This window comes from Arachis ipaensis, chromosome B10 (genome assembly GCF_000816755.2).
Source record: "Arachis ipaensis cultivar K30076 chromosome B10, Araip1.1, whole genome shotgun sequence".
In the NCBI taxonomy this organism is placed as follows: domain Eukaryota; kingdom Viridiplantae; phylum Streptophyta; class Magnoliopsida; order Fabales; family Fabaceae; genus Arachis; species Arachis ipaensis.
Genome location: NC_029794.2, coordinates 100,744,522 through 100,759,278, shown reverse-complemented (window position 1 = coordinate 100,759,278; position 14,757 = coordinate 100,744,522). Strand labels below are relative to the sequence as shown.

Sequence of the window (14,757 nt, the reverse complement as noted above, 5' to 3'; positions counted from 1 at the left end):
TGTAACACTCTTATTTCATTTACAGTATAAACGAAATATGTGCAATATTAATTCGTTTATACTTTAAACAAAATAAGACTGGACGACGCCTATATATAATATTTTGTTCACAGTGACTGTTTGTATCTTAAACCATCCATTTCTTCAACTTTTTTCCACTTTTACCCTTCTCTAATCAAATTTACGACTTACTTCAAGATTATAACGAGCACCGATAATCACGATGCAGACATCAACCAACTGAACACGACATGGCACATTGTAGAAGCAGCCAACTTTGAGGTTGGTGTTGTTCTTCGTTTTATGTTTATGTTAAAACATAAATATGTTGCCATAATTAAAGTACTTTTACAGAAATAGTATGTAGTACATGTTAGGCATATGAATATATTGTTAAGAATGGTTTAAAGAATATTGTGTGGTATTAAGCATATTTTAACATGGATTTAGTAGTTAAATGTTTATTTAGAGTTGTTTTTCTTTAATGTAGGTTATTAAGCATATTTTGATGATTTTAGTTATTAAAATAGGGTTATTAAAAATTTTGGTAAACTAATTACGTAAGAAGATGTGAATGTTTTTATTTAGTCAATATTTAAGTAATTGATTTTTCAATTTAAATTTGTTAAGACTTAAATTAAGTTATTAAATTAATAGTGTATTTGTTGTTAGTTATTTAAGTAAATGTTTTTATATAACCTAACTTATGAATGAGATGGGAAATGAATATTGTTATTAATTATTTAATTAATTAATTTTATTTACATTAAATTTATATACACGTTTAGGTGTGCACTAAAGAAAAGTCAGAAAAACATATAACTTTTATAAATAAATGATCTATAAGTTAAGGCGACTATGGAAATGGAAGAAATAACGATCATTAAAAAATATGCTTCCTAGGGGAAAAAGGTTTGAGATATTTAGCATACAAGACCAATGATTTGAATGAAGAATTACCTGATTGGGCAGTAATGAGGTAGCTTATCCAATATCTCTAATTCCTCAAGTGTGATCTGATCAATCTTGTTCACAACATAGATGCAAGGCATGTATACTCTACTTCCCTCGATAACATCTAAAGAACAATTAAAATACAATTGCAAGTCCTTGCAGTACTGATAACCTGCATTTGCCAAGCAATATATAAAATAAAAATGTGTCTTTGCCACTTCCCGAAGTGTGAATGTGCCAAGTTGCATGGCGGATCAGTTATTAATTGCAAATCTATATGAATATACTTATATTAGTTGAACAACAACTAAGTATTAAATATTTTAAAATACAAGATTCAATGCTCGTGCAGAAACTTGATGGAATGAAATTTGCGAAATCTGAATCAATCTTCCTAAATATGTAACAATCATGTATGGTGCTGAAGACAGTTTCTGCCAGTGGAGAAAAAGACAAAAACATAGCTTACAATTATACACAGTTCTCTAAATACTGCCATTAAGAATCAAGAATCTTTGAAAAACAATTCTGCCATATGACCAAATATAAAACCACAGGTTCTCTAGACACTGAAATGTTTTCCATTGATATCACCACAGCATTCAGCAGATGATCAACGGAAAATTTTTTACAAGTTTCACAAGGACCTTTGATTACATAGTTAATTACTTACAAAAGACGTGATTTGGCTAATCAACATTGAAATTTTGTTGACATATATTATACTAAAATCTACTTAAAATTGCAATTAGAACAATTTTATTTTACCTGTCTTCCTCTACCCTTTCCATCTTTAGCACCCTCAATAATTCCAGGGAGATCCAGCAACTGTCACATGTAATTAAATAATTAAAAATTTATCAAAATAGTAAAATGTAGGATGATAAAGTTGCAAGCAGACAAAATCAATCATAAAGATACGGGATCTTAATTAATCAAGAGGTTCAAGTGCAACTAGATTTTGCTTTAAGTAACACAAGTTTTAAAGCTCACAAGCAGAATATCTTGACCTTGATAAGTATTATAAGTGAAACCTAAGAGAAAGAAATATGGTTTTATTTACTATGGCTCCGCAACCTAGTTGCATTCATATGATATCAATAACAGTAGAAAACCCTCTTATGAGGGATTTTTCACCAAGAGCAAAGATGAAAACATCATCAACATTAAGCTTTCTAATATTGTGGCACCTGAATTTTAGCTCCACGATACGTGATCACGCCAGGGATGCAAGTTAAGGTTGTAAACTCGTAGGAAGCAACCTACACAAACCAAAACAAGTAAAAGTCTTCAGGAAACTCTTTCACATAAGCTATTAAGCATATTAGATAATTCATAATTGTAATGCTGCCCGCTATCTTTTAAAATAAAAAAGGGAGCATCTGGTTGACACGTGAATAGACGCCAATGACCACTATTATAGTGTCCAAAGCAAAGAATAGTTGACAAACATCATGAATGATAGCAAAATGTAGAAGTTAAAATAAGTAACAGCTCATTTATACCATTTTATAATAATCAGATCAGATGATAAAAAAAAAAATAGAATGAACTCGAGATATAAATGGTGGGCCACTGCAGAAGGTCCCCACGGATTAGGATCTCCTAAGGGTAGATGTACTCAGCCTTACCCTGTAAGCAGAGGGGTTGATTCCAGATAAAAAACCTTGATCTCAATATCATAGGCCAACAACCTTACCCTAGATATGACATGCACCTATCCCATGCAATTTTATTTTATTTTTTAGAAAGAGAAAAAGAAACATCACTTGCAATATTTCAAAAACATGGTAGAACTCATAGAAGTGAAACACTGGCACACTGCGATATAAATAAATTAAATAGTGAAGATGGCAGTATATAAGACTCATAGAAATACATTCCTACCTCTGAAAATGTCCCAGTCAATTTATTCAGTAGAGTAGATTTGCCAACTGAAGGGAAACCCACAAGACCAACTCTTGAATCACCACTTTTAGTAACATCAAAACCTTCACCAGCACCTCCAGCACCTTTTGATGAAGGAGTAAGGAGTTCCCTCCGCAGCTTTGCCAGTTTAGCCTAGTACCAGAGTGGCCATATGTTTAACAATATTAAATCAACTAGCAGCAAGAATAGAATCACAGAAATACAAAAGTAAAAGATAACAAGGAAAATAATTCTAATAAAAAATAATCTTATTGGTGGTTGATTCCAAATAGAAGCAGAAGTGAAAACACCCATGTAGCCTTCAATATCATATATCAGAAAACTTTCAAACAAAGTATCCAAGTTAACAATAGGAGCCCAAGGCTGATGAAAAAACAATTCAAATATTCTCAACTTATATTTTAATGTTTTATCCAAATCGGAATACGCGTACGAGCTACATGCACCCAAAATTATAAATAAATCAATATGTAAATCAGTAGGAATCTTGTATCCAGCAACAGCTAGAAAGTGGAAACAAGAAGGCCTATTCCAAGAGTAGAATGAGCTTAGCCTAATAATACAACTTCCAATTGAATTTCAGGGAAAGGGTTTGAGTCATGAGTCATGAACCAGAAGCACGTCCAAATGCAATCTCTAGAGCAATTACTCCTACAAAATTCTACCAACTCATTCAGCATGACCCAATCATTCCAGTGCTTGGATGAAATTGATCACTTTCTGTCCCATATCCCATCTACCAACTCATTTAACATGACCCCATCATTCCAGTGCTTGGATGAAATTGATCACGTTCTTTCCCATATCCCATCTAACGATGAAGCACACAATGCAGAAACATGTTTACCTTCAGCAAGCCCAAATGATGAGCAGTAGCCTTGTTCTTTTGCGTTCTTGCCATCTGCAGCATAAAAATGACAATGATCATACTTGAAATAATAACTACAATGGAAATACAGCTGCTGCTTTGAACAATCAATACAGTTCCTCAGTTCTTGATTACCATATGCAGGGAGTAAAGGAAACAAAGCACATGCACAGAAATAATATGAAACCTTATCGTAGCTGTCAATCTCTCAAACTCAATCTATACATATTCAACCAGAATTACGACTTAGAGGTATCTACAGTATTAGTTGTTTTAGTTTTAGCCTAAACATAAAAACTTCACTTATTCTGAGTAACAAGGAATTCATTACAATCCCATCTTACTTGATGCTTAAATATTATTGAACGTAATCACTAATCAGACGAAGTTGCAATATGTACTGAAATATGAACTCCAACGAAAATAGAATTTAGAAGTTTCTGGCGAGAATAATTCCGATTAAGGAACATTAATCACAATTAAGCACAGCTTCTATTCCAACTCTAGAAATGCATAGAGCTTCTTAAGAATCATATTAAGTATAAATCATTTGTATTAATAACACCTTAAAACTGGATCCTAGGATATGGCTTTAAAATTTCGTAATTCGTAATCAAACGGTAGTAACCCTACTACTGCAGAGGAAAACAACTTATGGATTAGATTGTAGTCCAAAAATGTTATACTTTCACGGATACGAATCGAGGCGTGCAACCAAGTTCCGTTGAGAATACAATGGAAGGAAGGAAGGAAGCATTAGAGACAAAGCATAGGGTACCTCATCTTCGATATCCTTTATTTTCTGCATCACGGTCGCCATTGTTGAAGGATGAGCTCAGAGGAAGAGAAGAAAATAGTTTCAGATGAATCCTCTTCAAGTATACCGGGATGATTAATGGTTACTCTCTTGCGTTGTGATGTGTCATGTTGGCTCTTAAGCTGGGCCCTGAAAACCGGACCGGTCATCAAACCGTTTTAGTCACTGGTTCACTGGTTTATTGGTCTAACCGGTCCAACCGGTGGTCCAACCAAAAAAACCGTTTTAGAATAAAATAATAAATAAATTATAAAGGACCAAAGATGAGGGTACTCCAAGAACTCCTATTAGATGCAACAGCATTCAACATTATACATATTCTCACACACACATACAAAGCCTTAACTCAAAGAACAACCACAGCAAGTGACTTGGAAAGAAAATGTAAACACCGAAACAATCACAAGCATACAGAACATGTGAATATTATTATAGCAAACATAATAATAAAATAACTCTTCTAATGCGTCTTCGAAAATATCCCAAATCAAGAAAACTACATAATCTGATCCACTTGATTCAGAAAGTTACATATATTAGAAAAATTAAGAATCAACTAAAAGAAAAAGAAAAGGAAAGCCTAGTTGATTCGATTCAATTGCTTGAGATGAAGAATCAAACAGGGCTGAGAAGCTGAGAGTTTAAATGTTAAACCTCAATATTCAAGTAACATGACTCCATTATTGTTATTATTACACCCTTCTAATGTCACAAATTCAATATATATTATAGTCCGTTGACACTTGTGTATTCACAACTTGGCCTCATCATTCTAATTCATACCTTAAGTAGAAGAAAAAGTCCCAATAAGCTTTCATTACAATTTTATCCAGAGAGTTGGGGCTTTGGTCCGGAGTTCATGCCAATGATAATGACGAGAGGGATGAATCCGTGAATCAGTAACATAGGCAGTGCAAATTTTAACAAAGTTCACCACAATGATTAACAACAACAAAAAGCACTGAAAGAACACTCAGTAATATAGGCAGTGCAAATTTTAACAAAGCTCATCACAGTGATTAACAACAACAAAAAGCACTGAGAACAGTGAATCAGTAACATGGGCAGTGCAAATTTAAAATTTAAAAGTTATCAATTTAAAATTTATCATCAAATACAATCGGTGAGCAAAGCCAATCAATCAAACACTGACTGAGCATTCTGTTCTGATTCTGTGCCTGGGAAGCAACAATTTACAGCAACAAATTTAACAAATCCTAGTAAAGTCCCGAGTTACAGCAAAAAGGCAAATTTATTGATTACCAATTCAGCAACATGCAGAAATACAGGGAGAAGGGAAATCTGGAAAAGAGAGAACACTAAACCAAAACATTAACCAATAATCACACTAAACCTGCAACCAGCAATTACAAAACAGCAACAAACATTAGTACATTATAAAACATTCCAAAACAGTGATGACACTAAACCTGCATAGTAAATAATCTCAAAGACAATCATCACCAATATCCAGCAAATAAACAACAAATACACAACAACAATTTAGCAAATAAACAAGAACAAGACCTAAATAGAAAATCCAACAAATTAGGTCGCAGCAACCAAACAATTTGACAAATTAAAACAACAGCAGCCCAACAATTTAGCAAATCAACTTAACAAATTCAAGAATAGAAAATCACAACAAAACAAAAAAAAATAAAAGTAACAGAAGAACACAAGAACAATTAGCAAATTAACAAGTTCACAATAACAGTTAAAAAATTCACTAATGCAAGTGGAATCATCATGCTAACATGTTTTCTGCAAACATGCTATTTGTACAGCTAAAATTTCCTAATTACTATGATCCAATTATTCTAATTTCACATGCAACCAACTTACTAAGTTTCTAAAAGCTAGAAATTATAAAACCAACCAGAAATATGGTTAAAGCATTTCATCAAACATGTTGAGTGCGGTAAAATTAAAACAAAATAAGAGAATTCAAAGCTTAATTTCAATGTGATAGAGAAGAGAACATGACTATTGTAACTTTAATTTAGTCTATGAAAAAATCCAAACCACTACAAATCAAATAATTACTTATTGTAATAGAAATCAGAAGTTGCAGAGTTTGAAGAAGAGTATTGGTGTTGTGTGAGTGTATTGTCTGGTGGCGGGTTTAGGGAACTCACGGCGGGGACAAAAGAGAGCAGCTCGACGGCTGAGTGGAGCGCGCGGGTTGGTGGCAGAGTTTGAAGCAGAGCAACGTGGCTTCCAGACGAACGCGAACTCGAACGGTGAACAGCGAGTGAACGCGAACGGTGAACACCGAGTGAACGCGAACGGTGAACACCGAGCGAACGCGAATGGCGAAGAACGCGAACGAAGACGCGAACGTGAACGGCAAACAAACGGCGACGGAAGCGCGGCTGAGCAGACAAAGACGACGGACGCCGAGCTCGAGGAAGCAACCGCGATCGGTGACAGCGAACAGGGGTTGAAGATTTGGAGCACGAGGGAAGCTAGATGACGGATGGCGAACTTTGAGTGCGACGGACGGCGGCAGTATGCCACTCCTTGTGGCGGTGGTGTAGGCTTACAGTGCTAGGGTTTTGTGGTTGGGTTGGGTGATTTCTCTGACTGAAGGAAAGAAAGGGAGAAAGAAACGAATGAGCTTCCCTTTTTGGTGTAAACCGGCCGGGTTCGAGTTCGATCCGATCGGCCGGTTCACTTCCGGTTCAATGGTTTTTTTTTGGTTTTATGATTTCCGGTTTTATATGTCTGACCGAATCGTTAGTGTTGTTGGTTTGCGGTTAAATTGGTTCGACCGGTCAGTTCGGTCCGATTTTCAGAACATTGGAAAACGGGAAGAAGATGCTAGAACAAAATGGAAATGGATCCTCTGCAGTGAAAAATCCACTTGAGAGAATAAAGTGTGATCTTTTACCTTTAATTCTATAAGTGGGACCAAAATTAAATATGAAAGAGAAAACAATGAAAGGTTAGATTAGACACTGGATACTATCCAATTTTTTTCTCACTGGAGAGGATCCACTCCCCAAATATGCAGACTTGCAGAGTGCACCAATGCTTACAGTAAGACGGTCCTAGGGTAGAAAAGACTACTCTGCTCTCCTTTTTGTTTTTGGGAAGCCCATAAGAAGGTACAGCCCAATTCATAAGGAAAATGTTGGTTGGGCTAGACTTTTTCTTGGTCCAGTGGCAATTATGTTTGGCTTATGACTAAAATGTTGATATATGAAATTTATGAATCTCTAAATTTTGAATTTTAATTTTAAAAGGTAAAGTGTAATTTTTTATTATTGAATAATTTTTTTTCATATTTTTTATGTCTCATTATAAAATAAATGGTAAAAGATCACATTTTTTTCTAAAGTAAAATTTAAAATTTAGAAAATCTAAATCCAAAATTTATGGAAGAGGGGGAAAGAAATGTGTATGTTTTAGGGTATAATTTGACAAAAAAAAAACTCATACTTGCCGCCATGCGACAGAAAGAAATATTTCATTGCATCGAAATAAATTAGTTGAAGTGGTAAATCATGGTGCCTCTTATTCTCTTAATGGATGAAAAATTCTTAGGCTTTGGATATAGGAAAGTAAATAAGAGGAAAGAAAATGAGAGGAAAAAAAATAGAAAGAAAAGTGAAATTATTTGTGTATTGTTTGGTTGAAGAAAAAATGAATGGAAAGAAAATAGAGAGAAATTTTTTTTCCGTTTAGATGAAAAGAAAAGTGAAAAAAAAGAAAATCATAATGATATAAAATTATATTAATACCCTTATAATAAAATAAAATATAAATTTTCTCTCATTTTCTTTTCATCATTTTTCTTTCCTGTTATTTTCCCTTAAACCAAACATAATGTTAGTGAGTACATAGTGTAAGAACTGTCCAATTCATCTAACGAATAAAAAAAAGATTTGTGACATCTATAGTCTCTCAAAAATATATGTGACATTAGTTAATTAAAATACGCATCATATTCATATCAATTTAATTAAAAGCACTTCATTTCATTCATATGTGTTCAGTTTGTTCAGGAATCGATTGTCAAAGGAGATTTAGATGGATAGTAAATACGCCATGAATGCAACTCAAACAGATGAAGGATGGAAACGGATAATACTTGGTTGTTCGAGGAACTTGGGGACAATAGTTCTAATATTTGTGTAATTTCTTTATGGTTCCATAAGATTGTAGCAAGAGACGATGAATCAAATGTGAGAGGAAGAAGCTCCTGGCTGCATTTACCGTTTCATAAGCCTATGACACCATATTAACGTTATGAGTTTTGCACTGCATCCTTAATACATCGGTGAAATCGCTTTCGTTAAAGATATTTCACTGACTTGAGCGTCAGAGTCCTTTTTACAAATACCACGCATGGGTTCGAGTTCACAAAAATACTTCACTTCTGAGCAAGATGCTTCAAGAGCTCGCAAGAACAGTGTGAAGCCAACCTATAGCACGGAAGAGTATCCTTGCTGGAACATTTGGCGCCTACCCTGGTAAGCAAAAATATAAAACGATTTGGGAAGCTACTAAGGTTGACCCACAAACCTTTTCGCACTCCCTTCAACTGGAACAAAGAAAAGAAAATATTAAGAGACACGAGAAACTTCAGAAACTTCAGAAAATCCATTAAACACTCAAATACTCGCAAAAACGCCCAAGAATTTAGATGTAGCTGGGATGGAGCGCAGTTGAGTTGAGTCAGAACCTTACACTTAATATAAAAAAACGGAAATTTTAAATAAAGTTCAGTAAAACAGAGGGTATACATATAAAAATAACCCTAGTCTCCCTTCCTCTCACAAACCCTCTTCTCACTGCCGTAAGGGAGAAATTCGACGCCAATGGTCGAACCATCCTTAATCAACTTCAGAGCTTTGAGCTCGCGAAGTGACTCGTTATCGCAGTAAGAAGAAGCACGCATTTTAATGTCAACATGCACCCAGTGATAGAAATTTTCATTTTTAACCTCAACCACTTTTTCTTTTTTCTTTTTCTCTACCTATTGTCAAAGCAAGAAGACAAAAAGACAAGGACAGGAGAACTAACCTTTTGAAGTCTAGAAGACCTAGGTCAAGAGTTTTGTCTTTTTCCAAGATAAAAACGACAATAAAGCATCACTACCACCCACTTAGTGGGTAATTCAAAACGTAACTATTCACATACTGTAATGAAAAGAATAGTCCAGATTTTGCCTAGAGAAATAAACATGAATTTATTGCAACCCGAATTACAAGGTGGAATCATTATTAAATTACTAAATTTTAAATTACTATTATTATTGTGAATATTTCATTTGTTTCGATAAAAACCCAAGCTTAAAAAATGGTAACGCGCATTGAGCTTGGGGGCTAATATATTTTGTTCATAATCGAGGTATAACTGCACGACAAAAGCTCAACTTGCTAAACGTAAGTTCGGCAAGTCTCTATGTACTGTATCTCTAATACATCTATAAAACCGGATTATACCTCAGTAGAATCAAACAAATTCAAAATAATTAACTCCTTAAATTTTGGTCCATTGAGCTTGGGGCTAATATATTTTGTTCATGATCGAGGTATAACTGCACGACAAAAGCTCAACTTGCTAAACGTAAGTTCGGCAAGTCACTATTTACTGTATCCCTAATACATCTGTAAAACCGGGTTATACCTCAGTAGGATCAAACAAGTTCAAAATAATTAACTCCTTAAATTTGGGTCGACGTTAAGAGGGCAAAAGATCACTAACACAACATATGACATTCGCTCTCGTTAAAGATATTTCACTGACTTGAATATTTCTTTTTGCAGGTACCACGTTTGGGTCCAAGTTCACGAGAATACTTCATACAAGAAGCTTCAAGAGATAAAATAAAAATTTAAATTAATAGAAGATGATATATAAATATTTATATATCTAACCTCGTTTTGGTACACACGAAAAAGAAATACTAGAGATAAAATAATCATTTAAAATTAAAAAGTTATAAATTTGTTCTCTAGTCTCTATTACTTGAAAAAGCACAATAGATTCGCATCTTTATAACATTTAGATTGTTCGCACATGTCTCGACCGAAATAGAAGAATAAGTATTTGATTGGTAATCAATTTCTTTTGAAATTGCCGAAAAAAAAGTAAATACAATTTACAGATCATAATTTTTAATACAAATATTGCCTACACACAAATTAATACAAACTATTCATAAACATATCACTTATAATTTTATTAAATATAATGTTTCATCTGCCACTGCACTTCCACCAGTAGTACCGCTCCATGACCCTACCATACAATGCTCATTTTCATTTTTCTTGCTCCACCACTAATACACCGCACATGCAATTCATCCTCTACTCATTATTCTAACTTTACATTCTTGAATAATTGGTTAGATTTACCTATGTCTCCCAAAATCCAATTAATCCTTCTTTTATATTTTATCACTATTTTTAACTCAAGTTCACGAGAATACTTCACGCAAGAAGCTTCAAGAGCCCGCACTGTTGCCCGCAAGAACAGTGTGAAGCCAACCTATAGCACCGAAGAGTATCCTTGCCGGAACAAGTTTAATTGTTTACGGTTTGAACGTTTTGTGAATTTAACTTAAGGACGTCATTGTTGCAACGAACGAGTCAAGTCCTGTGTTTTCTTTGTAACTAGGCCAACACTAGAAAATGAAAAAGAATAATTTTCAAAACCAATGAGAAGATCTTCTATCCGTTTCCTTTTACTATGCCAACTTTGAAGCCTAAAAATCATCAAATGAATTCCCACAAATGCAAAATTAAAGACAAAATCGCTGGACCAATCTGTTGATCCGCAAATGTCTATTATCAAAAGACAACAATTAGATCCAAGTCTTAACACAAAACAGAATATCAAAAAGAAATTCTAAGACTCTACTTTCCTCTAGAAGACTAATTCATGAGGCTTCTGGCCTTGCTTCAAAGAAAACCTAGCACCAAGGTAAAACTTCAAGTCTGGAACACTCTCGATGGCTTTTATCAAAGCAGAATCAACAGTCTTCTGGTCATCCTTCTTGTCTTGAGGGAGGGTCTTCTTCTCCTACATTTGATGCAAGATAGCACATGAGCAAATGCTGATAAAAACTGCAAGTGCCAGAAAGACAAATTAAACAAGAAATTTATACAAACTAACCTCCTTCTCGGACTCAAAGAACTCGCCTTCTCCCTTCTTTTTCTTTTTCTGGACTTCCTTTGAAAAGTATTTGTCATCGAATTTCTCCACGTTACAAGCAGACACATCTACTTTGGTTGATGTGGCAATAACATACGACTGATTCACACGTCTCAACGGAACTCCATTAATCTTGAAGGGTCCTGAGGAAACAAGATATATAAGACCAGAGGAGAGAAAAACTTCATTAATCCGCTAGCTTATTCGGACACAAGTTATACACAACACAATGGAAAGCAATATCAAAGGAGAAAATGTTGTCTATGCGTTGAAATCCGAAGTTTGAAACTGCAATGGACAACTTAATTCAAGCACTAATGCATTCAATTAAGTGACATAGGGGAGAAATGAAGCATCATCCACGTATTTTAAAAAAAAAAAAAAAAAGGCTTATCAAGCAAAATCCGAAAAAACAGAAATACTCGCCCATAACAAAAACACAAAGCCAATGTTCAATATGATTTAAAACACTATTTTTCACTATAAATCCGAGACAATAACATAAACAGAAACTTCATTGAGGATAATGAGCAAGAGTTACCAGACACAAGAAGCAGCCCAGAAGGAAGCTGCTTGAGGAACACAACTCTCTTCCCCTTGAATCTTCCAGCAAGAAGAATCAACACTGTCCCAGGAGTAATGCTAGCCCTGAAAACGTGATAAAATAATGAAACATATAAGATCAATTGGATCAATAATCTAACCCTAAGATAGGTCAATCAATTTATAAAAATAGTAAAATTAGATAGCCAAGAATGCCACCATCCCAATCTAAATTCTCATTTCAGATCAAGAATTTTGTTTATCACATTTGACATCGAAAATTATACATCTGAGACCGAGAGTACTTCCCGATCCCCCGCACCAGTTCAGGGTTCCTGCCGACCTTCCTTGCTGCTCTCTGCTTCGGCGCCATTGCTCTCGTTCTTCACTCAACTGCAACGCTTCCTTTTCCTCCCACAAAACCCTAATTCTCCTTCCTTTGCTTTATCAATGATCTTAGGCTATATATTTCGCTGTGCCTTACCCTTGTAGACCATCTAAGCCTTGCTTACCCTAATTTTTGTAGCTAATTTTGATATACATGTAGTATAATTAATTCCTTTCTGTACCATATTTATATCTGTCTAACATTTATTATTTTCTTTTTTTCTCTTTCCGAGTTGAATTTGTAATTACTTGAGATTATTTTTTGCGTAGAGACTAGAGACTCAGTCTTATTCTTAGCATTTACTTGTAATATTAAGAGTTGATTTAATAGAGTATTGACAAACATAGGCAATATTGGACTATTGATATAATCATATTTGATGGATTGATTTATAAATTAGTTGAAGTATGTTTTTGATTAGTTTGTTAATCATTAATTTATTGATTGTGTTATATTTTATTTTTTTATTTATTTAAATTAAAAATATTTTGTATTAATGACTAATTTATTATATATTTTTGCATTATTAGTTATGTCTAAGAATTTAATTATTTTTTGATGTTTACCATAATTTTTTTTTTTTTTAAATTTAACTAATAAAACCCTTAATTCACCACACTCCACAGCCCCACCCCCAAACTCACCATACGGTACCTTAATTCCCAAATTCTTTTCCTGTTAACTCACCACCTACGTGACTCTCCGCTGGTCTCAGCCTTCGCCGTCGCTGTCCAGCGGAGCGGTCACCGTCCAATTCATCTCTCTGTGGTTCGTAGGCTCTCCCTCCCCGTTGATCGTTCAATAGCAAGTCATCCATCAAGGCCAGCGTTCACGTTGGGTCCAAAGGCGAAGCAATAATTGTGACTTTCCTTTCAAGTAATTTTATTTAAATGCCCAAATCCTTGATTGTTAGTAGTTAGAGTATTATTGAACGATGATATATCATCTTGTTATATGGTTAGTAGTTCGAGTGTGATTGAATGATGATGGCCATATTGTGATCTTTTATTTTTATTTTGGGCTGGAATTGAGCATTAGTGATTACTGAAGCAGGGATTGTATGCTATATTTGTTCTGTTCTGTGCTACAAGCATGTTGGTGTAGCTAAGATTCATGTCAATTTAGTAGTTATATGTAGCAATTATAATTCTCTATTATTGTGCTACACTTTTTTCTTATTTTTTTATGCTTCGGAGGAGGAAGGGGGTTTCAATGCTGTAGTGGTTTGAATAAACATAGATAATTGAAGACTGCGTGTATAAACAATGAGATGGAGACAATACAATGGACCTTTATTGAAGTAGGAACTAGGAAGCTCAGGTTGATGGTTCCAATAAACTTGTGCATTTTGTAATCTACACCATATTGTGTTGGCATAACTGATAAAAAAAATCAATAACTGCTGCTTAATTTGATGTTATAATACCCAATCTTAAGTATATACAGGTTTTTTAGCTTTGAGGGAAGCATATCAAAGAAATCTGATAATATATCTGAGTGATTCTCATGACTACACTAATATGGCTGATATGACTTTACTGATATTTTAATAAGATGTATATCCTGGATATTTTGTTGCACTAGGTTATCTGTATATTTTTGTTAGTGTTTTTTGGTTACTTCTAAAAAATCAACCTTTTTTTTTTATTTTGCCTGTAAAATATGCCGAGTTGAACATATCCAAGTTATTGTATAGTGCATGTTTGAGGTAGATAGTCATATTAGATGAGTGGAAGAGGAAATAAATGGGAAGATAGAAGGGTGGAGAGAAGCTTTGGAAGCAGTTTTCTTTATCTTATATCATTTATATTTTATATTAATAGAAGTAAGATAAAGTATACAGAATTTAAAGTTTCACATAAAGCTTATGATTCCTAGCTTAGATGTGCAAATTGGGGAGATATACTAACATCACAATTCAAACAGTTTGTGTTTCTTGATTTTTATCTAAGATACCTGTTTTCACACTATGTTTTCTCTTCCCTTTTTACAGAACCCACCTCTACTGCCAATTTATTTGAGAATTCCTTTTTCAGCTTCAGAGTGTCGTCGTTCTTTCTGCTTTCATCGTGCACCACGTCTTCCCGTCGT

The 14,757-nt window shown here is 34.3% G+C and overlaps 2 protein-coding genes across 2 annotated transcripts; both read right to left on the bottom strand.

The window, feature by feature from the left end:
- On the bottom strand, positions 172 to 7,174 carry LOC107623659 (developmentally-regulated G-protein 3). The gene is given in 10 exon segments (XM_016326004.2): positions 172 to 294; positions 783 to 795; positions 961 to 1,080; positions 1,083 to 1,126; positions 1,723 to 1,782; positions 2,145 to 2,216; positions 2,842 to 3,015; positions 3,731 to 3,784; positions 4,530 to 4,697; positions 6,707 to 7,174. Coding segments are annotated over 9 exon segments (702 nt in total). The 5' UTR covers positions 4,572 to 4,697; positions 6,707 to 7,174.
- On the bottom strand, positions 11,232 to 12,651 carry LOC107621045 (60S ribosomal protein L6-2). The gene is made up of 4 exons (XM_021114606.1): positions 12,566 to 12,651; positions 12,277 to 12,455; positions 11,697 to 11,878; positions 11,232 to 11,603 (listed from the first exon to the last, which is right to left on the bottom strand). Exons 1-4 carry the CDS (start codon positions 12,649 to 12,651, stop codon positions 11,448 to 11,450), a joined length of 603 nt encoding a protein of 200 aa, XP_020970265.1. The 3' UTR covers positions 11,232 to 11,447.